The sequence below is a fragment of the Triturus cristatus genome, chromosome 12 (genome assembly GCF_964204655.1).
Source record: "Triturus cristatus chromosome 12, aTriCri1.1, whole genome shotgun sequence".
Classification (NCBI taxonomy): Eukaryota; Metazoa; Chordata; class Amphibia; order Caudata; family Salamandridae; genus Triturus; species Triturus cristatus.
The window spans coordinates 127,486,055-127,513,829 of NC_140595.1; the positions used below are offsets into that span (position 1 = coordinate 127,486,055).

At 42.4% G+C, this 27,775-nt stretch overlaps 1 protein-coding gene across 1 annotated transcript in view; it reads left to right on the forward strand.

Annotated features, from left to right (window-relative positions):
• Positions 1 to 27,775, forward strand: part of LOC146772866 (rho guanine nucleotide exchange factor 11-like) — a 224,146-nt gene that overhangs the window by 85,151 nt on the left and 111,220 nt on the right. Inside the window, exons 5-6 of the mRNA XM_085637040.1 lie at positions 3,365 to 3,444; positions 19,412 to 19,537. Coding sequence (XP_085493166.1) covers positions 3,365 to 3,444; positions 19,412 to 19,537 — 206 coding nt within the window. The remainder of the gene's footprint in view (positions 1 to 3,364; positions 3,445 to 19,411; positions 19,538 to 27,775) is intronic.

Consider the following 27,775-nt stretch of genomic DNA (forward strand, 5'->3'; position numbering starts at 1 on the left):
AATACATGTTTTAAGACCAAAATGACAAACATCCAATCAGTAGAACCGGAGATGTGCAATTTCAAATTTTAGAGTAAAAATAGTGCTAGTATGAAGTGACAATTTCAGGTCCACCGCAGTGGAATGCAGGCCGGATACAGAGACCCAGTTAGGCCAGCTGAACAAAGTACCTGAAATCCTGGTTTGGAGAGCGTTGCGAGATCTCATGCTGAGGTTGCGTGGCGCAGCCGTGGTTCCCAAAAGCTGCATGCGGAGCACTGCATCATCACCAAGGATGCCTTTGATGAGGGGCTTGCGATGCAAAGTCTGGCATCAAAGATGCTTTGCGCACCAGCAGCTCAGAAGAAAGCTGTGGTGCTATGATGTGAAGTTCTGCGTCTTCATCGAAGATTACATCAGTGAGGGGCTTGTGATCTGAAGGTCTGTGCCAGTGATGTATTGTGCAGCAGCAGTTCCGGGGAGACTCACAGTGTGAGGTCCGGCGTTGGGGCTGCTTCGGGTACAGGGTTGCAATGCAGCTGCGGAGAAATGCGTCGCACTTCATTGGTTCTGCTCACAGGGCCACAACTGGGCTGCCAGAGCACCTTAAAGCCCAATACCAAGGGTCCTGGACTAGGGAGGTACCACCTGGTGGGTAGGACTCCCAGCAGACTGAGTCCAGGTGCTGGGCTTGAGATGGTTGGAGCCTTTTTTGTCCCTGAGGCTCTGATCAGAAGGCCGCCAACTAACCCTTGGAATTCATCTGATGGTCCTGGGTTCACGATGCATGTCCAGTCTTTTTACTCGGGCATCAGGGCAGCAGAGTAGCGGTTCTTCTTGCAGAGCAGCACAACAGTCCGTCTGAGTCATCACAGGTCCAGAAGTATACTGAAGAGTTGGGACTGAGGGCTCAATATTTATACCTGGAGCCAATTAGGAAGTAGGAGAAGGTTCTGGAGGTTTTCTCATTCAGAGGTGATTGGAAATTCATGCCTCCGTGTCCTGGCCCCAGATTGTCTGGGGCCACAATCGACTTGTGTCAAAACCTTTTGTGATTGTGCTGGGCAGAACCTTAGTGGTGTCAAGCGTGGTAGGTGGCAGCTCCTCCCTCTCAAGTCGGAGATGACCCATTCTACCAACACCTATGCTGCTTTGTCTCACTGTCTGGGAGCAATATACAAAGACCAATTTCCAGCTACACCTAGTCATATGACCCAGGAAACAGGCTGCAGGCAACCAAATGGTTGTGACAAGAAATTGCCAACTTTCTAAAAGTGGCATTTTCATAATAGTGACTTAAGATCTGACTTTGCCATTAAATAATATTATTCATGACTATTCTTTAGACAACAAACTCGACCTTCCTGCCTACCCTGCTCCTAATTGAAACCTTTAACGTATTATATGTAATAAGTTAACCCAATGTTAGCCTATGGGAGAGGTAGGCCTTGCAGAAGTATAAAACAAATGTAAGAATTTTTCACTACCAGGACATGTAAAACTTAAAAAGTGAATGTCCAACTTTTTAATTACACTGCACCTTGCCCTAAGGGTGATTAGACCATTCTCTAGGGATGGCTTATATTAAAAAGGAAGATTTAGGCCTGGCAAAATATTTATTTTGCCAGGTCAAAATGGCAGTTTAAAACTGCACACAGGCACCAATGACAGGCCTGAAACATGTTTAAAGGGCTACTTAAGTGATGGCAAAATTAGAGCTGGTGGGCCACTCGTAGTGTTTAATTTACAGGTCCCGGTTACATGTAGTACCACTTTACTAGGGACTTGCAAGAGAATTAAATATGCCAATTGGGTGTATGACAATACTATATTTAAAGGAGAGAACACAAGCACTTTAGAACTGGTTATCAGTGGTAAACGTGTGCAGAGTCCTAAAGCTAGCACAAATGAAGGTGTAGGTATAGGTGTAGGTGGCACTGAAGTTCTCCAACTCAGCCAGGACCTGATTGATCAACTTCTGGAAGGTGAAATAGTTGTTCTTCAACCCAAAGAGCATCACCCGAAACTGGTATCCTTCTGGAGTAAAGAACGCAGACCTGTCTTTAGCCCCCTTAGTTACTGTGATCTGCCAGAACCCAGATGTCATATCAAACGTGCTGAGGAACTTAGCAGCCCTTGACTGATCAATGAGCTTGTCAGCTCAGGATGGTATGTGCATCAGACTTAGTGACATCATTGAGCCTTGGGTAATCCACGCAGAACCTGAGTTCAGTGGTGGTACCTGGAGGGGAAGCCTTGGGGACCAGTACCACAGTGCTGGGCCAAGGACTGCTTGAGGACTTTCTTTCACTTACCGACAGTGTTTGGAGACTTTCTTCCTTATACGGGCTATCATCTTATCAGATTGCCTGTAGATCTTATGATGCACTGCCATATGGCCACCCTTGGACCTGGATCAGTCATACTCTATCCAACTGTAGATTATTCACTGCCCTCCCTGCTTCACCATCTTTGGACTGGACTACAGTGCATTTTAAAAGGTTCCAAGTTAGTTTTGGCACATTGTCACCTCTGATTTGTCATGACTGATCGAAATCCAAGGGTAGCCAAGAGTGAAAGACAAAACTGATGAGAGCGTGCTGATGAAGCACCTTTATATAAATGGCCCTGTACCATCACTTTCGGAACTGAGCAAGACCTTTGTGGAGTCTGACGGAGCCACTTACCAGTGTGCTTGAACAATTATTGTTTAAAAATGGAGTGTTCAGTCGGGCGCCTGGGGTTAATATAAAGGTGATCAATCTGTAGTTAGAAAGAGCCTTTCTGAAGAGAAGTAACTTGATCTTCCAGTTTCCAGGAGCTCTATGGATTATTAATGTTTCTAACACGCAGCCTGGTTGCTTCATGTGATTGAATTGAGGCAGATGTAAGCACGTCTTGTAAACTGTGTGAACACCCAATGTTGACAAGCATATTGCAATAATGATAGTGGTTGTATTGTCCAAACATTGAGCGCCAGTAAAAAGTGTGTCTGCAATAAATGATGAAGTGACCATTCCAGGTTATACATAGAAAACCATATTACCCCAGAAGTTGATTTTAGTATTACGGGCTGGCTTGTGGTAACGTGGGTCTTAGTGTTGAATTTAAATGAGCCCCACAACTGCATTTGTTGAACTTAAGCACATGGTAAACATGAGTACATTTGGTCATTTTCTGCCTTGCCTTAATGATCACTTTAGTCTTTGTAGACGTTGAATGTAATGGAAGACCAATATACCAAGCTCTTTTCCAACTATGGTAATTTGATAAACCTGAAAATGAGTTGTTTCAAAGAGTGAGCCGTTGCCAAACTAAATCTCTGACAATTCTCTGTCTCTATCCTACCCCAAATTACTCCTTTCATCACCATCACTTATATTAGATTCTCTGGCAGAGCCCCTGAAGAAGCTAAGAGAACAAGGACCAATCATCGAAGAGATCGGTGACCTCATGCTATCCAGGGTATGATTTAATTTAAGAGTGATTTTATTCCTATTGATTGTAAGAGGTTTAAACCTCTTGGGTCTGACTCTGCTGGTCATAATAAGGGTTGTGACTTTGTGCAAAAGATTGAATTTATTGAACCATCTGCTCATTGGAGCCTTTGGTGACTGTTAATATATTTGACATTTGGTCCAGGTTCTGCTGAAAGATGTAAACCTCAGTTCCTTTGAAGACACACTTTAGTTGAGGTCCTAAGGGGAAACCATAGACTGCCACTCTACAGTAGGGATCAATGCAGAGAAATAGCCACGGGGAAAATAGAGGTGGTAAAATAAAAAACACCGCACCATTGAGCACTAGCATCATTTTAGACTTAGTAATCGGGGGACACTTTATTTAATACTTGGTGGAGGCCTAGTGGGACAGAAGTGTGCAGTATTGTCTGTTTGATCCATATTGCAAAGGAGCTACAGTGTTTGGAGTTTAACATCCCTAAGTAATAGTAGTACACAAGAACACTTTTAACACTCACACATTTTCAGAGATTACTTCTGACAAGCTGTAGAGACACGATGGGGAATATTCATTACTGGTAGTGGGACAGAAGTCTCCAAGATGTTAATATTATCCAGCGTAGTACCTGTCAACAGAAGGGCAGGATATAATTCTCTGTCATCTGGGGAGGGCCAGACTAGCATTGAGATTCTCATAGTTGCTATTCAATACAATACATATCATACATGGTGCACTATCCATGAAATCTAAGATTACATTTTTTTTGTTCAAACAATTTTATTGAAAATTAAATAAGCAGTTATGGAACAGATAGTGAAGACACACTACAGGGTGCTTTGCGTAACTTCATATGACCACATATGTAAACATTTGACGTATAGTCTAAGTAAACATAATTGAGCAATATTGTAAGTCTGGGCGGTGAACTCTACTTCGCTAGCAGAGTTTTCCAAATTCAGCGTTACTCGGAGCTCGCAGAGTTTTTTTCCTCACTTGCGTTCGCCAGCGTTAAGTTGGCGAGCGAGGAAAACCCACCCCCCGGCGAGTTTTTCCTCATACCCGATCGTTAACGTCAAGTTGGCGAGTGTGAGCGTGGAAAATCAACCTCCCGGCGAGATCAACGCTGGCAGTCAGGTTTCTGCGAGTGGTCGCGTCTGCTCGCGTTGAAAAACCGTCTGTTTGCATTGAGAAAGCTGCTGCTCGAGTAAAAAAATCTACTCGAGCAGCAGAAAGAAAGCTTGCGCTGTGTATGGTGCAACTCGCGATGATTGCACAGAGTGGCATGAGCACCTGGCACTAAAAGTCACAGTGAACCGCATTTATCTAAAGCAGTTTTTTCTGTACTCCGCCCAGGCTTACAATATTGGTTGTTGGTGTACCATTTGTCAAACATGGTGCTAAAATGAGAGGTACATTGAGAGCATATCTGAAGATAGTAGGGAGCTGAGTGTGGGATACCCAAATTAGATGAGAGTTGAGTTCCCCAAGTGTGCTCAATATATGTATGAGCAGAAAAAAATTGCAAAGGAAAGAGGGAGAAAAGCCAGAGAAAAGATGAGGGTGAAGTTAGAGAGAGTGGAGAGAGGGTGCTAAGTCATCAGGGTCTGCAGTGAGCACAGGGCTACTAAGTGTATACTGATGATTTAGTTCTGTCTTGGTGGGTGAGTGGAATTGCAAGAGGGGGAAGAATGTTAAGGCTGTGGGGATCCACTTTTTGTATGTATAAATCAAGTGCATTCCATAGGCAGCACAAGTGTGATGTATTATGTAGTTTCTTGTATATTATGCCGTCCGCGCTCCTGGTGGTGCATAGAGTATTTGCCATTTGTTAAAGGAGATTTCTGTGGAAGATTTCTACTCTGACAGGACTGTTTTGGAGCCCAAGGCAAGCATTAGATCTAATAGCTGTAAGTCATGTGCAGAGAGACCAATGTCAAGTGGATGTGCCACAAGGCTTAACGTCACAGTTAGGAAGGATGGTGTGAGCTGAATCTTAAAGATGCCATAAATTGTCTGATGAATTTTGGTCCAGAGGGGTTGGACCATTTTACATGTGAAAAACATATTCTAAAGTGAGCCGAGTGATACCTCACAGTGCCAGCAATTATCTGATTGTAGGATACCTAGATTATGCAATCTGGATGGAGTCCAGTATGTTTTGTGTATCACCCAAAATCTAGACTGCACAATTGCAAGTGTAAATTAACCAGAAAGGCGAATGCCAGATTCTATTCCAGGTAGCGCCTGAAAAATGTGATGTCAGGTCTTCTGGGATGTAAGGGGACCATTTTTTCCCCAAATTCTTGAGGAGTGTACTCTGGAGGGGGGGTGGGGTCAAGTAACTCACAGATATGTGATGCGGAGTGGCCGAGCTTTTTAAGATTTCCAAGTAGGCCGGCAAGATCTGGAGTATGTGGCTTCAGTAGTGATCTAAAGGCTCTTTTAAATTTTGGAGAAGAACTTGATTGGGTGCAGTAAGCAAACGGAATGGGATTCAGGGATGTGCATAAGTCTACAATGGAATTGATACCCCTTTTGGACCACTGGTCACACAAGACAGTTCTTCCATCATGTCTGCGATTATGGAGAGCGAGTAGACCAGGGGTATTTTCTAGAGGCCTCTGATGATAAGGGTGGAGCTGAGATGAGAGGGGGATAGAAAGTGGGATTCAATTTTGAGCCACGTCAGGGAGTGGTCAACTGCATCTTTAAACCACCAGTTGCCCTGAGCCGCTAAAAAGCTTTTTGGTGTTTGTGAAAATCGGTTATATTCAGACCTCTGCTGTTCCTGCTCAATTTAAGGTTGGGACTGGCTATCCTAGCTCTTTTCCCTTTCCAAAGGATATCTGAGATATGCTTGTCTATGGCTTTAAAGAAGGTGGTGGAAAGATTTATGGAACGCATGCTCAAAAGGAAGTTGCTTAGTGGTGCCATCATCATTTGTGCTGTGTCCGTCCTACCCTACTAGGTTATGTGATCATGAGGGAAGATTGTAGCTCTTTCTCAAACCAGATACCAAGGTATTTAAGTGAAAAATGTTGCCATTTCAGGTCAGAGTAGCCCAGAATCGAGGGAGAATCGAGGGAGTACAGAGAATGCTCAAGGGAAAGATCTTAGTTTTCTAATGATTACGTTTATAGCCAGAAACTCAAGAGTAATTTTCAATTTCTGATACAATCTGAGGGATTGCTGTATCTGCACCTTAAGTGAAGATTAGAACGTCATAGGCATAGGCCACGACTAGTTGCCTGCCTGATTGGGAACGGTACACCTTTAATGTTATCATTCTGTTTCAGGAAGGAAAGAATGGGTTCGATTGCTAAAAGGAATAGGAGCGGGGAGAGTGGATATCCCTGCCTGCCTGGTGCCCTGCTCCAATTAAAATGAGTTTGATAGGTGACCATTTATTCTGACCTGCTTGGCAGCTGACCCAGATGTTATTCGCATCCCGTCTGCCTTTCGAGAATCCAGTTTGGGATGGAACGATGTTTTGATATCCCCTTCTCTAACCTTCTTGCCAGGACTTTGGCTTATAATTTGCAGTCAATATTGATTAATGATATTGGTCTATAGTTTTTGACATCCTAGGCGTCCCTTCCCTCTTTAGGGATAACATCTATAGTGGCTTCAGAACCCAAGCCAGCGGAGCGTGAAATAAACGAAGGCATGTCTAGTTTTCCCCCCACTAATGTTTAACATCTGTCCAAGATGTGATATCTCCAATCTGCCTATGGATTTCCTTCAAAAGAATAGTACTTTGCTTCTATCCCAGCCTCTATGGACCATAGCTCTTGCTTTATTGCGATCACGCTAGTTTCTATCATACTGCTTAAGGTTGACTCTTTGTAACCTACAGGACATCAATGAACATAGGACTTTTCTGCAATTTTCATAGTCCATTTCTGTACTTTCATCTCTTACTTTTGTATATGTTTCAGTAGACCAAATTCTACGCCAATGTAATATGGGGCGTAGTCCAGCAATGTATACCAGTGTTTCATTCCTCAGTCATTAAGCATAGGAGTCACAGGGGTACTTTGTGGTAAGTTAGTGATCATTCGGAGAAACCTATTCTCTGCTGTGGCGAGCTGGGTCATTTTCTCAAAGCCCCATAATTTCGACCCATATAGGACCAAGCTCACCACTTTTGTATTGTAGATCTGCAACACCGGGCTTACAGGCTTAGTCAGAGATTTTTTAAATTCATTGTTTAAAGCACCAGCTAGTTGGCGATGTTTCAGTGCCATCATTTCAATGTGAGAGCCCCAGCTAATTGTTTTCCTAGATATGTGAATGCATCTACCTGCTCTTGGGGCTCCTCCCTCCAAATGTATCCTACCACTAAATGCTCTGTGGTGATTAAAAGCCATAAATTTAGTTTTCATTGCATTGAATTCTAACCCTCATGTGGTGCATATATTTTTAAAACGTGTTAACCCACACTGTAGCCCACAAGGAGTTTTTGATATGATGTGCGTTTTGTCTGCAAACATTAGGATCGGAATATTTATACCTACTAAGACTGGAGCATCTGTGGGAAAGGTAGCTGAGAATTGGGAGACTCCATTTATAAAGAGGGAAAATAGTGTAGGGGCCATTACACACCCTTGGCGAACTCCCTTTTCAACTTGGAAGGGGTCAGTTACATTACCCTGTGAGCCCCAGAGAATGTTTTGCAAAATTGTTCTCATGTAGTCGAACAATGAGAGATAGCAAGTCCGTGGTCATTCCCAGCTCCTGTAGGACCAACCATAGCTTGTTACCTGAAACTAAATCAAAAGCTGACTTTAGATCTACAAAAGCAGCATACATGCTGCCATTGCCAAACACAACAGTCCGCCAGTATATGAACAGAAAACAAAAGACATGGTCTACTGTACTGATAAGTAAATATTTTATTATGGATAGTTGTTATGGCATCAGGTGCCTGTGTATTATGCAGGTGCACCTCCAGGTCTACTGCTGTGTGCTCAACATCCCTTTTAATATTAGACAATATATCTGGTTTTTCAGCAGGAATGGAAAATTCCTGTTTTAGTGGAAGCATCATGAGCCGAAGACTTGTCAATTGTGCGCACACAACCAAAATCTAAAATGCATGTTAATGCTAAAGCCTGATGTCACGCTTACATGCGTAAGCTAAACAATCATGCACTCAACAATATTTAATGCGTAGATGAGTTTCTTGCTAGTATTAGTCAAAGCTTGTATTCCAAGTCAATATTGTGAAGTATAGAAAAGTGTGCCTGCATCTTACTGCTGTACAGAGTAATTTCTCAGGAAACATTAGGAAAAGCAACATAAATCCATTATCATCCCTGTCCTTCACAACAGTCTCCATCTTAATGTCTGGTTCATGGAGTGTGATTCAACTTTATAAATCTATGCTGGTTTTCCTCTTTCTTAATGTGTGGTTGATGGATCATTAATCAGCATTGTAAATCCATGCCTGATTTCTGACCTAAGAATTGCACTTCCTTTAATGCTTCTTTGCCACCAACAAGGTTGTCTCATAAGTAGGTTTCAAATAAAGCATCTTCAACCTGGACTCCCCTAAATAATCTCTTGTTTTAGGGATGTCCTTCAGTTTAGCATGCGAGACGAGTGCCTTAGATGTTCAATTGGCACCAGTATTTGTAGTCCCCTGATTAAAAGATGTCTATTTGGACCTGTTGAGTCACCCACCTCATCACCTTCATCAGGTGTGTGATGAATTATGGGCAAATAATTTTTCGGAGAAGTGAACATATGCTGGCATACCTGGGATCTCAATAATATGGTAAATGGTAAACACTCTTCCAGCCAGTGGACTACGTGCAATTTTGAATAATCCACAAAGGTCTTGACCTTGACTTTTTTCAAATGTGGCTGATCTTTTGGATCAGTCAGTGATAAATTACTCCAGTGGAAAAAGTGGGAGTTCCATAAGAGCTGGAAATCACCCTTTCCAACTCGAATAAAGGACATATCTGTACCACTGGCACCTTATGGATCCTTATCTGAGCCCTGTCTAAGCCAGAACTCTGGGAATTATTGTGTATGGAAGAAAGGCTGAATTATTAGGCCTTTTGTAAATTCAGGGTAAAAAGTCCTGCATTCTGTGAACAACAATGCTGTGGGACCAGCAGGCTACTAATTTTACTCTTAATGTCAGTTATTCTGGTTCAACGTAGTCTTGATCAAGTTTATCCTGATCTCTTGTTTTGGGAATATATCTTACTCTTTGAATTGATTAGAAATCATGGGTTATACAATGTACAGCAGGTGTAAGGTCTTTCAGTTTCTTCTCATCCTAGGAAATAAATGTTCATGTCATCTAGATATAATATCACTGTGATACGTATACACCAGAGAGTTAAAAATCTTAGTTTCAAGAGTGTTGTGATACTCAAATTCCTATATCCAGAAGCCCTCCAAAACTGTACTCAAGAAGTGCTTAGTGATGGTAAAGAAAGAACAAACTAAAATGGATGATCGTTATTTAATCCAAAGAACAAATTTGTGGAAAAATGTACATTATCTACTTGTTTTTCACTATGTATCTGTGATGTCTAGTTGTAAATTGCTGCTGACATCAATTGTAAATAAATCAAGATAAGTTGTAACCTCATTCATCTGTTCTGATAACTTAAATCATGTAAAGAAGCACATTGTTGAAGTTGCACAATTTCATAGTTCATCAATGTCATAATTGATTACATTTTGAGGTTAAACCCCTTCTTACCAGCCTAAGGAAGGAATACACTTTCACATCTGATGTGTTCTATGTGGAAGTTACAGATATTCCTGTATGAGAAGATACTCCTGGTAAATCATTGAACTCTACAGATATTTTGGAAAAGACAGCTAATGTCAGCATTAGCAATATATTATTTCAAAATAGAGCCACTCACCACCCATGCAGGTATTGTAGGTATCAAATATTTTAATGCATGACGTTTTGCACCCAGTCAGATGTGTGGCCGATCATGCATTCAAACAATAGTCATCTGTAGCTGACCATTGTTAAATCATGAATATTCATCATTTGCCCAGGTAAATACGATGATTCTGTTGGAGATTGGGCTGAGCTGAAAGGAAGTTTACACTGTCCCCCTTTCTACCACTCATGTTGTTGTGATAGCCTCAATCCAGATCCCTATCAGGCCATTGGCGAGATGCCCATTAGCTTCCTCCCTGGCAGACTCTGCCCACTGGAAGCTTGCAGAAAAGTTGGGGAGCGGTTTTGGTTTGGAAACCAAGGGTTGAATAGGGGAATTAGAACTCTCCCTGTTAACAGTTTGCAAACATTTATAAACAATAGGCAAAGAACTCAGATTTCAAAATTCCTAAGTGTATATTTCTAATAAATTATTTTGTGGTAAACATTGATTTGCAGATCAATTTTGTCACTTTTATGTTGTCATTCCTCATTTTGGGAACTTGCTTTTATATTCAGATATGTTTATATAGATGCATTCAGCTTCTGTTTGGGAGATCAAACTCAGTTAACCTCCAGTAATGGGCTAGATATCTGGATCCCTCTGAGATGCAAACATGGTTTGTGGGCTGGGGAGGTGATAGTTCTCTCTACCTTGGATGTCGAATGCTTTTTATGCATCTTTGTTTTGTAGACTTTACTCATTTTGAGTTAGAATTTGAATTGGTTTGCACACATTTAAGATCAGTTGCCAGATATATTTGTGATCTTGCATAATGGGCATGTTGGAAATGGGGGTCTCTAGTAGGCAAGTGTGTGCATATTTGTCCAAGTAGGGACCCTTCTTCCTAGTCAGGGTAAGGGGGATACACTTCTAAAATAACCCCTGCTCATCCCCTTGGTAGCTTGGCACAAGCAGACAGGCTTATCTCAGAGGCAGTGTGTAAAACATTTATGCATGCATACGGAAACACAGTGATAACACTACAAATGGACACAACACCAGTTTAGAAAAATAAGCAAAACTTTATCTAAATCAACAAGACCAAAAACGACAAAAACCTAACATACAATACTTGTAAAAATAGTTACTGTGTAAAATAAACCTTAAATGGCAGGAACAACGTGAAAACACAGTTCCGCCGACTCTGTAGCTCCTTTTGGGGCTCCCGCGATACTGAAGACGACAGAGTTCAACAATTCCTGCCAACTGTGTCGGTACGGGTTAGCTAAATCCTTGACAGACTCAGAGAGAGTACCTTTCTTGTTGCGGCCAATGCGCGGATGCAAGTCGGTCAGGGCAACCGTCGTAATTGCTTTGTGAGATGGAAGCGTTGCAGTGTGTGGTGTCCTCACTGCTCGGTACAGGCAGTGGCTCGTTGACAGAGTCGGTGAGAGCAAGGCTTGCGTTGCAGGGTGAGACGGTGCTCGATGGGGTCCTGGCAGGTCACGGTACGATGACGGAGCCGGTTAATGTTTGAGTTGGGCAGCGACGGAGTCGGTGACATCTGTGCAGTGTGTAGCGAAGCGGTGCGGAGTGCGGTGCTCACAGGATGTGGTGCAAGCAGCGGCTCAGTGACGGAGTCAGTGAGTCCATGGTTGCGATGGGAAGCGAGGTGGTGATCTCTGCAGTGCCTTCAGGACATGGAGTCTGCGACGGACTCGGTGACGGAGTAGATTGCCCTTTTCTTCTGTGGCGAGATTTGAACCAGCAGAACCAGAGATGGTACCCAGAAGGATGGTGATGTCCTTGCTGTTCCTGAGACCTCTTGAACCAGGGTCAAGCTCCACTTCAAGCCCTTGGAGATACTTTCTCAAGCAGGATGCACACACAGTTCCTCTCCTTGGCAGAAACAGCCACTGTAGGCCAACCCCAGACAGCACACAGCAAAGGGGTAGTACTCCTCCTCCAGTTTCTCCAGCTCTTCTCCTTGGCAATGGTTCATCTTGAAGTCCAAAAGTGATCTAAAGTTCTGGGGTCTGGGCCCCAATATTTATACAGCAAAATCCTTTGTTCTCTAGTGGCAGATAAGCCCTGTGCTCAGTCAAAACCAGGTCTGTCCTCTCTGGTGCAGCTTCCTGGCAGAATTGTGGAAGGCAGACCAGGCCCATTCAGGTAAAATGAAATCTCCTCCACCTACTCTAAATGTAGCCCAGGTCTATTCAGCCCAGCCCTGACTCATCCAGACACTCTGGAGCTACTGCACATCCCCAGCTACTCCAAAGCCAGACAGTCAATACACATTCTAGCAGAGGCACACTGGATGGCTAAGCAAGAAAATACCTACTTTCTAAAAGTGGTATTTTCAAACACAGAATGTAAAATTCACCCTCACTAAAAGATGTATTTTAACATTCTGATTTCAGGCATACTAAACTTTATTATCCTACTTTGTTCCCAGGGGTAATTATGTTTATAAGCTGTTATGAGCAAACTCCCCATTCTATCATTTGGGAACAGGTAGTCTTGCAATAGTGAAAAATGAAATTGGTAGTATTTCACTATCAGGACATGCCACACACACCAGGGCATGTCCTACCTTTTACATACACTGCACCCTGCCCACAGGGATACCTTGGGCCTACCTTAGGGGTGACTAACATGTAAAAAAAGGGAAGGTTAGGGCCTGGCAAGTGGGTGCACTTGCCAAGTCGACATGGCCGTACCAGACTGCCCATAGGCTCTGCAATGGCAGGCCTGAGTTACATTTATAGGCTGCTTATGTGGGTGGAACAATCAGTGCTGCAGGCCCACTAACAGCATTTTATTTACAGGCCCCGGGCACACACAGTGCACTGTACTAGGGACTGACTAGTAAATCAAATATGCCAATCATGGAATCACCAATCCATTACAATAATTGACTAAGCAGGGCACTTGCACTTTGACACTGAACAGCAATTGCAAAGTTCACAAAGCATATAGACCAGCAAAACGAATCCCACCACACAGCAAAAACACAGGTGGCAAAGGCAAAAATACAGGGGAAACCCACGCCAATGATGCCAGGTTGAACAAGGCCCGTATGGAGTTATTTGTATTCCACTTGAGCTTAATTAACATCAAGCATTTACATTACACTTCTATCTAAAATGCACAATGTTGCACTTGCTGTATTTGTATCAATTCTGGATTAGGGTGCTGAATGCGTATGTTTAGTTTTTACATTGCACCTAAAAACACATACACACACCTAATTGTTATATGTAGTTTGATTTTTTTTTTCTGACATGAACCGCTGATCTATATAGTTAAATTGTTTTTTAGAAGAATATACTTTGGTACACTTCCATTGAATGTAATACACTTGAACACTTGAATGGGCAGAAAGCTTTGAGCATATTAAAAGAAGAAGTACAGGAGGGGGAACATGGTGGCTGAGAGCTCCTGCTTCTCCTGTGCATAATACCGTAATGTGGTGAAAGTATTAAATTAATTCCACTAATCTCAGAGCTGCAGAAAATAGTGAGATTGCATGGGCAACTTGACAGTCCCTTCTCATAGTATGCATTGAATGCTCTATTGCCTCAGGGAAGAACGCAAGCAAAAAAATATAAGAGCTCCAGCTCTCTACCGAATACACAGAGCTGTATGCCATAGGTGCCGCAGGTTAAAATAGATATACATTTAGAAATGCTCGGCCAGGGCCAGGTTTGTTGCATAGTAAAGGGAGAGGGTTTGATTATCAGCAGCAGAGCAGGGTGATTATTTATCCCCCCCCCCCAAAGCCACTTCAACAAAATCTCTCCCTGTGTCTATTCCAGAATAGGTTCTGTTCGAGGCAGGGAAACAGAAAGATAATAGAGTTATTAGAGATACAGCAGGCCCACCAGGAGGGAAAATCAAAATCACACCATCTTTAGGATCTTACTTTAAGAAAGGTATTGAAACTCATGTCTATCTAATTACATTGATCTGCCTTGCAATTATGCAAAATATGGACCCAATCCACTCAGCCTATGCCAGTAGATGGGCCCGGTCTCCCTCTCTTAAATCGATTTCAGGTTCTCTCTCAGGATCCCACAGGGGAATATTTGCATAGAGGAAATTTCAATTGACCCCTCGCGAAGAGAAGATGGGAACACCGAAAAACATAGATTAAGTAGATATGGGCTCCTTACTACTGACAGTTTCGAAAGAGATTAAAGCCAAACTTGCAATTTCTAGAGAGCAAACAGGCTAAAATACAGAAAGCCTGTGAAAAGCTTGATACTAAAATGGTAGACATCCCGGAAAGATTATCCACTATGGAAGCCTTGCTTGGAGTATTAAGGAAGGAAGTTAAGAGCAATTATAAGGCGATTCAAGTCTTGAAAGCGAGGGAAAACGAGATCAAAGAGAAACTGGAATCTTTGGAAAATAACTCTAGGAGAAACAATTTAAGGTTTCTCAATGTCCTGGAGGGAGCAGAAGGTGAAAACTTGAAGGGGTTCGTCATAGACCTGATCAAAGAGTGTGTTTGGTAAACCAGCTCCCTAGACCTTGAGCAGGACATACAAAGGGTGCATCGGGATCAATTTAAAAGAAGTCCAAACAGAGAGAAATACAGGAAAATATTAATAAACTTCCGTACTTATGCAATAAAAAAGCTAATCCCAACAGAAGCCTTGAAAGCAAAAGCTTTAAAAAATGATTGGTCCTTCTCCATAAGACCGGCTATAGCAAAAGTTCCTCAAAATCAGCAATGGGAGTTAGGGAAACACATTCAGGAACTGAAGTCGCTGGGTGCAAATATGTAGTTGAAAATTCCCAATGACATTAAGACTTATGTAGAACAACAAGATGCACAATGTAAAAGAAAATTCGGAGGTTGATGTTCTAATAAACCAGATATAAATGCAGCAAAATAAATAGAAAATAAAGAGGAGAGTAGAAGTTCAAGTGGTATAAAGTACTATCCTTTTTGGATACTGGGAGCGTACCCCAGTGGGGTAGGGGAGGGGCAAGCTGGGGGAGTGACACATAGTTAGGGCAGATACTGGTTTTACTAAACACAGGGTGGTGAGCCTGTGGGGAAAAAACTAAAAAATAATTGTAGTCCTCATTTTTGACAGGGATTCTGAGATGGATTGGGAAACGGTTAGGCTGGAATTATCATGGACATGATAAAGGAAGTAAGGAAGGTTCACAACATAAGGGTATTAACCTGGAACATAAATGTTATGAGGGTACCAACTAGACGAAGGAATATTTTGGGATTTCTGAAGCTTTCTGATAGTGACATTAAAATACCCCCCAGGAAACATACTTACGTCAAAAAGAATGGGGGGAAATTTTAAAGAGACATAAATGCATTAAACAATTTGCTTGCACCACTCAATCTTGTAATGTGAAAGGGGTGGCGCTTCTATTTTATTTGTTCTTTTTGCATTTGTCACCCCAAGTGGGACAGGTATGCCCAGACGTGGGTCCTGTGCTCTCCATGCCACTGGAGTCAAGGTATCCTGGCTGAAAGCCCGAAACCGGTCCTAGGATGCTTGTTTCCAGTCCAGGGAGGACCTGGCCTGGCAGTTCGGGCTGGACTTTTCCCATTGGTGCACAGTGTCAAGACTGATTTGCATATGGCTAGGTCCAAGAAATATGGCCATGCCTCCAGAATAGACTTTTATTGTAGATATGAAGTTAGGGAATAAGGTAAGAAAGATCATCCATCAACCAGAGCATCTCTCAGATCATGCTGCGGTTAGACTGGAACTCTTTCTCTCGAGGTCCTCAATTCCGTCTAAATGGACCTTGGATAGAGCTTTATTAGGACAGCAGGAGATTATAAATGCTCTGAAAAGAGCTACTGTAGTTAGATATAAAGGAAAACCCCTTGCATGTTATATGGGATGCTTATAAAGTCTTTATTCGAGGGAAACTGACTAGTAATGCTGCACAGAGAAGGAAAGAAAGTAACAATAAGGTTAGAGAGTAAAAGCTGAGAATAGGAGTAATTGATAAACAGCTGGCAAATTGTGAGGACCCCGTGTAAAAGTAAACCCACAAGATAACTTTAAATAGGCTAAGGGTTTATTGGCAGAATATCTGGATTGAGTGGTGTAGAGTAGGTTGAATGCCTGCAAGTAAGCATATTATGAATACGGGAAAGGTTGTGGGAAACTTCTGGCTTGAAAGACAAGGTAAAAAAGCACTAGAAATATGATTGACAAAGTAGAAATTAACGGCACCAGAGAAAGATGTTCCGAGGTCTCTGACATTGGGAGGATGTTTGCGGGTTTTTTCCGAAATTTACATACCAACGATTCAACAGCACTAAAACAAGAAATAGAGAGTTGTTTGAAGGAAGACACTCTTCCTAGGTCAGATCAGAACAAACAGCTCCATCTTAATCAAGAAATTACTACACTAGAAGTAGATAACATTCTTAGAGGGTTCAAAAAGGGAAAGGTGCCAGGCCCTGATGGAAAACCAAATGAGCTATATAAGGCCTTAAAAGAGGAACTCACTCCGGTTTTGACCAGCTTAATAAATTTAATTCCACAATGTTGGGGGGAGAGAGTGTTTTATATATATATAATGTGAAAATAACGATAATATTGAATGAATGAATGAATGAATGAATGAATGAATGACACTTGTAAAGCACAGGGCTACCAAAGGCCTCCTAGCGCTAGAGACAGAGCCTAAATCGAAACAAGCCATCAGATTCAAGGAAACAGCAGAGTCTTCAGATCTTTGCGGAACAGTAGGTGGTTGGGCTCAAGCCGAATGAGGTCTGGTAGTTGATTCCAACATTTCCCCGCAATGGCGGAAAAACGCAGGTCACCGCTCCGCACCCGGTTAACTCTGGCAACAGTTGCAAGATGTTTCTTCACAGAGCGCAGTGATCTTTTTGGAAGATACCGGGGGATGATGGCACGGAGAATCGGCGGAGCGCTATCCGAGAGAGACTTATGGGCAATACACAAAGCCTTGGATTGGATTCTCACGGCCACTGGAGGCCAATACAGAGAGATGATGTGAGGTTTAGCAGATTCACGATTATGAGCCTGCATAAGCAGTTGTGCTGCACAATTTTGGACCGTTTGAAGCTTATTGATGGTAGAACCGGGGGCACCTAGCTAGATCACATTGGCATAATCGAGCCGCAAGATGATCAAGGCTTGTACAAGCAGTTTCCTAGCGCTGAAGGGCAGAACGGGTAGAATCTTTCTAATCATTTTGAGAATGCCATAACAGGTCCCTGCTACCCTGCGCGCCTGCTCCCTAAAGTTCAGGTTGTGGTCCAGCCATACCCCAAGACTTTTAATATGATCTTTAGGGGGTGGCATAGTACCAAGACAATTTGGCCAGAATATGCTGGTCTCCGGGGTTGATGGACTTGCCCAGAAACATCAGTTCCGTTTTAGCAGCATTCAGTTTTAGAAAGGAGCCATCCATCCACGCTGACACTTTTTCCAGGCAATTTGCCAGGCTGGTCTTATTGTTGTCCGAAGGATTGAGGGAAACAATCAACTGGGTGTCATCAGCGTAGGTGATGATTCTGACCCCAAAGGGCTTGACCACCCCGGCCAGGGGGCGCATGCAGACATTAAAAAGCGTGGGGCTCATATTAAAGCCTATGAAAAAAAACATTTTATGAAGATTTTTTTTAATGTGAATTGTATAGACCAATATCTTTGCTTAATAACGATTAAAAGATACACACACAAATACTAGCTAAGAGATTGGACAAAGTAATAGGAAATATTGTCCATAAATCCAAAAGGGCTTCATGAAACAGAGACAGCTCTACAGGCTCACCCATGATTTGGTGAGCACAATAGATGTGGCCATGGTACCAAACGCTCCACTGACCATCATAACGGTTGATGCCGCTAAGGCTTTTGATAGAGTTAGTTAGCCATTTCTATATGAAGTCACCAAGAATCTTGGGAGTCCCTAACTGCAGCAATATGGCTCTGATTTGGAAATCTCCCCTCCATGCTTACAAGATGTCCTAGCTACCCCGATGCAGATTGCAGGAATAGAAATATGGGGCAAGCTGTTGGAAGAGGGCTCCCTGAGCTCTTGGCACTATTTATCCAAAAGTACCAACAACAGGCTCTCTAGGTTTAAATACCATCAACTAGCCAGCTGATCCGAGGACAACTTAATATATGGATTAGAACCGAATGGAGGAGGAACTACGGAGCGTTCGGATACATAGAAAGGAAGTATCCAATTGGTGCTGGATCCTGGTATGAGGTAAAGATGGCCCTCCTACTTTGCCAGAGGAGAAATGGAAAGCGGACCTGCCGTCATCAGAGATTCTACACCAATGGCTACTATCTATGTCTACATTATGATCAATGGTGAGATCTGCAACCCTAAGGAGAAACCATTTGTTCACCATGTACAGGGTCTATTGGTCTCCAAAACAACTCTCAAAGCTGGGAGGTCAGAAGAAGAGATGCTGCCCAAAATGTGCCTTGTAGAATGCAGATCATATCCATCTTCTATGGCAGAGTCCAGGTATTCAAATCTTCTGGCATTAAGTGGATAAGGCGTTAACAGAAATATTGAGAAAATATATAGAGGTAAGCCTCCCATTTGTTATTTTCGAGATTTTAGAAGATGGAGGGTCTGATCAAAGATAAGGGAAGCTACAATCTCAGTTACTTTTTATGCTAATAATTATAGCATGCAGGTAAATCTGTAATAAATGGATATCTAACACTTCACCTACTTGCACAGATTGGGTTGAATCGGCAAAACACATTGGCAGGATTAAATGTGTAAATTGTCCTAAATAGAGGATAAAAATGTGGGAACACCTTTTTTTTAATCCTCAACAAGATTTGGTTAATTAAATGATGATAGTCTAAGGATTAAAGACAAACTTCCACATAAGAGGAGTTGGGCAGTGGCTCCCGCAAACCATCAAAAAGTTGTTTGAAGGAGACTAAACGAAGGATGTCAAAACCCTCAGATGTTTTAATTCCACCTGGTGGTTCTAAAACTGTACCTCACGCCTACTGACGTATATGATGACTAAAAACAACAAAAAATGAAAGCTTTGAGCATTTGCTGAATTTCTGGTTGATGGCTTTTTTTCATATATCTAGTTTGATGGGTCTGCTGGAGAGAGGATAAAGCAGGAAGCTGCAAGGTTTTGCTGTTTTCAGTCTGATGCCCTGGAGATGATCAAAACCAAACAACAGAAGGAGCCCCAATTCAACCTATTCATGCAGGTATGTCTTTCTGCTTATAGTCCCTATCCTGCCCAACAGAATATCTGTTTAAATCAATGACGTTTGTTCAGGGTGTGTAAGGTCTTTGTGTAAAATAAGAAGTGATTATATCCTGGAGGCCTTTTGTTTACTTTAGCATTTGAGGTCCAAAATAAATGTAAAGTTTTCTTTTTGATGCATACTTTTTCAGCATTAGATCCACGCAATTGTGATACTTTTAACATACCTGCCTATCTTCATTTTGGGTGCCACAATTCTGCCAATGCACTGAAAATGCTTCAGAACTGTCCCAGGAGACTATTTCCAAAATCTTTTCTGCAAGTTTTATGACAGGAGTTCTTGAAGTGATATTTGCTCTTTTCAGAGCATTTTGTGGCTGCTGCTGCTATTTGTCCAAGTTTCAGCTTCTATAACTTTGTTCAAACTTCTACTAGGTTCATTTTCGATCCATTAAGCAGCACTTTGTTTCTGTAGCTGACGGTAAGTGAGACATTTCAGTGTTCTTGTGTTTACAGTGTACTGCTTGCTACTGTAACTGATGAGCAGGAGAATCAATGAATGATACAATACTGGAACAAAGTTCTGTGCTACAATTGCAGTTCTCCAGCGGTAATATATTTGAGAGCATGTAAGCCCTCATGTAAGCCCTCCTCCTCTCTGGCAGTGTATGTACGACACACATACTTGGAAGTTGGAGGGTGTCTGTGGAACGTGTGGGAGGATAGGTGGAGGTTTAAGCAAATACAGTTAATAGTGCATACATAATTAGATAATAATTGTACCCCTAGGGAATGTTGGAGCACAGTGGTCGAGAGTACACATGTGGGCTAACATTTTTATATAAGAAGTGGGGGAGCCCTCGGTGTTAGAAATGTTGTACCTCCTCGCAGATTATGGAAATTTCCCTCAAAGAAATGCGAGGAAAATGTGTCATTTTATCCAAAGTTTTTGTTTGCTGGGAATTCCTGGGAGGAAAGAGTAAGAAGATCCACTCAAGTCACACCACCCTGGTCTTCCCTTGGTGTCTAGATTTCAGAAATGTCTGAGTTTAGTAGGTTTGCCTGGGTAGCCGGATGCATTTCTTGGCAAAAATTGTATATTTCCACATTGGTTTTTGGGGTCTTTCCTGTCACTGGAAATCGGCCCACCCACACGTGTGGTATTGATTTTATCAGAAAATAGTAGAGCTTTAATTATTATCACCTGAATTAATCTCCAATTTTTGGCTGCTAAATGTAAGCTAGCGAGCAAGAAAGAATACATTTTGCGTAATGCCGTCTTAATCACTTGATAGTAAAGGTAACCTCAAATTCAAAGTTGTACAAATTACCACTAATGCTAAACTAAGTAGCTTGTGCATATTTAAAAAAAAAAGTCTAGGTTTATTACATACCCATTTTTCATTCATTAGATTTTAGCATGTTAATTAAAGCATAGTTCGTACACAATGAAAACTCTTTAGAAACTGCAGCTGACACATCAGATCGGGGAATTGCTTGTTTTTTAGGACAACCAACAAATACTGTATATTCTTGTGAACTGAAAGCTATATTACTTTTGTAACTCGGCCTTGGGGGTAAAAATTGAAGATGAACGGTCACCCATTTCTGTTACTTCCCTTGATTTGTTTTATTTTTTTTATTTCATCAATAAGTTATTTTAGGAAAAGCTTGAGCAATCTGGGTAAATTACCTCCTGCTGAATTCCAAATTGTGTCTATTTTTCGGAAATGTAGTTTTATGTGTTCACACATGGGTTTCAAACTATTTCCATCAAGCACATCAAGTAGGTAGAAACAACAAAAGGAAAATAGGAAAAATTGACTGCTTCTTAGTAAAATACAAAAACTGTGTTTAAAATGATTTTTTTCAAACCTGAAAGCTGGAAAGATAGCAATCTTAGCAGAGCAAACCTTTTGATGCCATTTTTATAAGAAAACTGATACGCTTTCTTACACAGCACTGTTCTCCCAGTTTTTCCCATTTAAAGAAACAAACAATCTTTCTTTTGGTTATTTTCTTAGTTTAGCTACGGGGGATCCTACATACCCTGGATATCTTTTGAAATGTGGCAAAGAAAATTTGGCTTGGATCCCTTTTGTAGAAAAAATGTATGAAGGCGTAAGCACGAAGTGCCCCAAACATCAAACAAAAAGATTCAGAACTAGAGCTACTGGTTGCCTCAGTAGCTAAAGAATGAAGCTTCTGGATGTGGTTATTGATCTAGGGCAGTGCTCTTAACCTTTTGACTTTTGTGAGCCCCCACTTAACAGTTACTGGACCTGGGGACCCCCACTGAGTCAGTAGTGGAAGCCTTTAACCCTGGCATAAACAATTTTGAAGGTTTGAACGTCAAAACAATACACAAAAATTCAGCAGCATTCATTGAACCAATACACAAATTCTATAATATTTTATTAAATGAATATAAAAAAATAAAATAAATCATTTTAATAGTATAGTTGGACTTTTCTAAATTTAACTGAGATCACCCATCTTCCATACTATGTTCTTTTTGATGCATTTGCACTGCTCCTGTGAATCACACTGTGGACAACTACCTAATTTTTAACCTCTAATTTCAAATTCCTTCACTTTTACTGAACATTTGAAAATGTTCAGTTTCACATTTTGCATCTTTATTTATACACACTGTATTAATGTTAATAATTTTTAATTTTCTAAGCAGTCACGGGCTGCATGATTAGGCTTCACAGATCCCCACTCGTCTCTGGATCTCCGGTTAAGAACCATTAAACTAGGGTATCCGTGCAGTCTCTGTCCATGTTTTCCTGGGAGCTGGTATCACGGTAAAGACTCAAGTGTATTGATTTTTTTCAACCTTACATCCGCACAATCTTCTTGATCATTACATCTAATTCTTAATGTAAATGAACATGCAGACAGTATTACTTTCCTTCAGCTTGGGAACATTAAAATAAACATGTTCACGCAAATTGTCCAAACTTCGGTATGTTTTCTGTTGCACAGTTTCCTTAGATGTCTAAGGGCATTGGTTTTAAATATCAGGACAGGATTAATGAAATAAAGAATTGTGGTTTGAACTACAAAGTGAATTGATATTTTAGGTAAAATACGTAAACGCCATAAAGAGGCAAAACTGGCCTCACCACTCCTTCCGTGAGTGTCTTAAATTAAATAGCAAAATTCCAATACGTTCAACTTGTTCCCACCACCTCAACCGCAAATGTTGATGGCATGAATACAGAATGGGTTTCGTTTTGTCGTCTCAAGAGCAATGTCAGTCTTGTCAACTGTTTAAAATATATCTATCTATATATTATCATTTTCATCAAAGTAAGCATAACATATAAAATCAACAAATGTCATACTACATGTTGTACCCAACACATTGTCATTTACAAGTCTAATATGGTCCTTCTTTCACACCCCGTTTTGTAGATAGTGAGGTCGCAAGTGCACCATCATGAACTTGCTTAATGCAATTGACAATTTCAAATATGACACAGATCTGTAGTATCGATACATGCTTGTTTCTCGTTTGTTGCCCTACCCACCATTCCCAATGTTGGATTGCAAATAAGCCATCAGTGGCCCCCAATAGTCCTTTGGCCTTGACTTCATTGGCTGCTCCTCAGCATACAGTTCCAGTTGTGTCTTATATTGTGCCTGTCAGGCATCCAAGACACTTTTGAAGGGCTAGATGTAGTCTTCTGAAGCAATGCCACTCTACATTTTGCTAGTAATAAGCTTACTGACAAGATATTCCGATTTAGTGACCGTAAGTCTCTCAGCAGTCCCAGTAGGCAGATCGCTGGCTCGCACTCCACCCTCGCCCCAATCCTATCAGATAGTGTGTCTGTGACGTGAACCCAGTATTGCCTCACTTGTGGATATGACAACGCAGATGTATAAAGTCTGCCTCTTTGGCTCGCAGCGTACACAGTTCAAATCGCCCTTTATCACATACTTATATTACTGCATCGGGGTACAATACATTTGGTACAAGAACTTCAACTGAATTACCCTCAAATTACAATTTGAAGTAAGTGTGCTTAATTTCCCACAACAAAACCTCCAATACTCTTCCCCCATGGGCTGTGGTAACACCGCATTCCATTTTGCCAATACTTTCCCACCTCCCAGTGTCCCATCCTTCTGTGCTGCAGCATTTAGTTTAGTAATAAGGTGTTAGCGCGTCGCGCTGGTGAGCAGTACCTGTAGTGTCATGAGCGTTAGTGGTTCTCTAGGAAAGTGTGAATTGTGTACGTGTATAGCTGCTCAAAGTCGGTAATATAGGAAGACAAATAATGTGGTGTTTGCCCACAGAACTGTCTCATTGGGTAGTGTTAGGAAGTTACTATTTGTGTACAAATCGCCATAGTGTGTAGTCCTGCCTCCCGTAGCATCTGGAGCGATCCATCCTCCTGTGTCACCGTTATGTCTGTATGGTGTAGTAGGGGCACTGCAGGGGCATCCAACTAATTCTTCCCAGCTCGTCTAGCCAAAGTGTACCAAGCCATCAATGTAGTGTGTAACATGTTTATCTCATTTTGGGACATCCCATTACACTTCTGTGGTAGGATGGCCCTGAGTGGGATCGGAGCAGCATCATGTTGATCGCTACATGAGGTGTGAAATCATGCCGTGTACCAGAAGTGTGCGAAATGTGCCTGCGCGCATTAATGATATAGCTTAAAATCTGGGGCACAGAATCCTCCGTCCACGTTTGGGAGGGTGAGGACCTCCCAGCTGATCCTCGGCTTCTTGCCCGCCCATACCAGTGTGACCAACAGGGAGTGCAACTGCTTAAAGAAGGAGTTGGACAGCACTATTGGAATGTTATTAAATAGGTTTAGAAACTGTGGCAGTACCACCATTTTTATGACTGCTAGTCTAACCGCCAGGGAGAGCGGGTGGGTCGTCCAGCGCGCAACAGAATCTTCCAATCTGGACATTTCCTTCCCGCTATTCTCACATTTCACAATGTTAGGGTGTCTGTGCACCCATACCCATAAATATTTGACAGGGCCTTTCTCCCACTCCAGCAGGAACCCAATGTCGCAGCGTTGTGTAATAGGTGTTCGCGGGAGGACTATGGATTTCGTCCAGTTGATACACAAACCAGAGTAGTACTCCCATTTTATATACTCTCTATTTACCAGGGCCAGATATGCCAACAGTTCACTAATATACAGCACCATATCTTCTGTATATAGTGAAATATTCAAGGGTTATAGATGAAATCTAAGGGAAGTAAGGGCATGTTTCTGCTGAATAATGCAGGCAAGCAGCTCCATGGTAAGCACGAATAGTAGCAGTAACAGGGGGCAATACTGTGACGCCCTCCTACCGACACTCAAAGCATGTGATGTGTGACCATCGACACGCACCTGTGCTGCTGGGCACTCATATAAAAGGCATATCCATCTTAAGAACGCCTCTGGTATCCCTATGCTGCCTAATACCACAAACATCTATATCCACGCAATAGAATCAACGGCTTTGGCCGCATCTAATAGAACCGCCGCCTCCAAGGTGAGTTCCACTTGATGTAATAGTGCATAGATAGTGCGTAGGTTGTGTGTAGTTGACCGAGCCGGTAAAAAGCCAGATTGATCTGATAGCACTAACTGCGATATCAGGGGCTGTAGGCACACTCCAATCACCTTGGCTAAAATGTTGGCATCTATATTAATGAGAGATAGTGGCCTATAAGATTTGTACCGCTCCAGAGCCTTGTCTGGTTTAGCAACGTCACTATCAGTACTTCTCTCAGAGATGGCGGTAGAGTGTGGCTAAGGTAGGCTTCCTCATACACTGCATGTAGCTGCAGAGCTGGCACGTCGGCATGCTCCTTATTAGAACCCCCACGTAATTCCATCTATAGCTGGGGCCTTCCCATTCGGGAGGGCACGTATGGCTTCTCCGACGTCTTCCACAGTCACTGGCTGAGCTCAGTATTCTCTCTGCCCTGGCGAAAGCCATGCCAGTGTCACCCTCTCTAAATAATGGCCAAGCTCAATCAGTGATGCCTAGCTGCGTGGCTCATATAGACTTGCATAAAATCTCTTGAACTCCTCCAGTATATCTGAGCTGGAGTTGAGTGCGACCCCATCATCATTCACCAAGTAGACAATGGAGTCTCTGCCTTTCTGTGCCTTTAGGTTTTGCTCAAGGCTTTGCCTAGGCCTCCCACCTTCAACGTACGTACGTGAGAGGTGATGCTTAGAAATGAATCGCGCCTCTTGTTCTGCAAGGGTCTCAATTTTGGTCATGTGTTCCCTAATTGAAGCCAATCTGGCCTATTTTGGCTGGCATTCATATTCTCTCCCCAGGGAATTAAGCTCATCTTTAGTGTTTTTTAGCTGCTTACGAATTGTTTTCAGTACCCCCACTTGAGTGCCTATACATGTCCTATGTATTGTTACTTTAAAGGCTTCCCACAGAGAGCCCCAGCTTGATATTGAGCCGATATTTAATGCAAAGTACTCTACGATCGCTTTCCACACCTCCTCCACACCTCCTCTATGAATGCCGCAGCTAGGAGTGCTGCTGGGAGAAAAGGCCAAGTGAGCGGTGTGGGAGTTACATGCGCCAGTCGCATAAGGACTGGCAAATGGTCTGATAAAGTGTTAGGTAAGTAGCATGGATCTTCTACCCACTGCAGACCTTAGTAGATATAAGCCAATAGTCCAATCTTGACCATATGCCATGTACAGAGGACACAAATGTGCCCTCCTTCTGTGTAGGGTGTCTTAGTCACCAGGCATTGACCAGCACATATTTTTCCATCCCACTCTGGATCACCATAGCTGCCTGCTTCCCATGCCAGCCGGTGTTTGCCGAGCGATCTTCTGCAGGGTTAGGTATGTGTTGAGGTATGCATTGAGATCCCCTGCCCAGAGGATATGGGTCGGCGTAGTGGAAAATATCAGTCTCCAGGTGTTAACTAGTATCCGTAGATGGTAACTTGTGTGACAGCAGTGACAGTTATCGTCCTATGTGCAATTAATAGCCGGCCCTGGTCATCCGCATAATGAGCGTGAAGGGTACCATGTTCTTGACCAAAAGTAGTACCCCCCCTTTGAGTATGTAGAATAAGAGGAGGCTAGCTGGCATGATGTCCAACGGACACCTATAGTGCTGTCTGATCGCCTATCCAAATGTGTTACCTGCAATATAGCCAAGTGTATATTATGCCTATCTAGAAACCGGAGCACTAGCCTAACCTTACGGGGATTATTGAGCCAAGTACATTCTATATATTGACATTTATGCTATCTCCTGCTCACCGCCATGTAGTCATTTCCCTGAAATGGGAATGGTACATGGGCTTCTATGCTGTACTCTCTGCGTATCATGGAGAACAATGTATGTTTTGTGTGGGTATACAAGATTCGAACATCCCAACATTCTTCCCCTCCCACTTCAGCTACTCCAACTGGCCAAAGACATCCCCAAAAAAACAATGAACATATATAGTTTCACAGTTTAGCATTACACTCAATAACAAATAAATTGTAGCACCATGTGTTAGACTCATCTGGGGTGCTCCCTCACTGGTATTCACCAGGTTCCCAGTCCCCATTCAGGTGTACGGAGGTAGCCGGGTTCACAGGATCATAGATATGCATCTTAAATCAGCTTGGATGTCGGCAGCTTTAACGTTGTCACGACACCATGCCGGTAATAGCTGCCACTGCGGCTGCAGGCAGTCGCTGAGTGTCTATAAGTAGCTCCTGGTGAGGCCTAATGCTTAGTGTAGCCCATCAAATTTCTTTGTCTTCTGCATTTGTTGTGCCCTGGGCATGTTTACCAGGTGAGAGTGTCTTCAGGTATTCCTTGGCCGCTTTAGGCATCGTGAAGATTTTCTGCTCACCTCAGTGTTCCACATAATGTAGGCATGCCGGGTCCAACATGGAATTGGAAATGTCTGCTTCTTGTAGCTAGTGCTTGATTGGTAGAAACACCCTTCTAGCCAAAGAGAAATCAGGCTAGAAAGTGAATTTGTTTCTTTGGTATTGGACTTGGCCCTTTTCTCGGGCCAGCCAGAGGGCAGCATCCCTATCACATGAATTCAAAAGCTTCACTATGATGGAATGCAGGTGAGTCCCAGGCAAAAGGCTGCGTCATGAATGCACGGTGTGCTCGTTCTATCACCAGCAGTTGAGATCAGTTCTTGGCACCAAATATTGTCACCAGCATACTCTCAATATAAGTTTCTATTTTGACAGCATTTCTAGATCCTGGGACC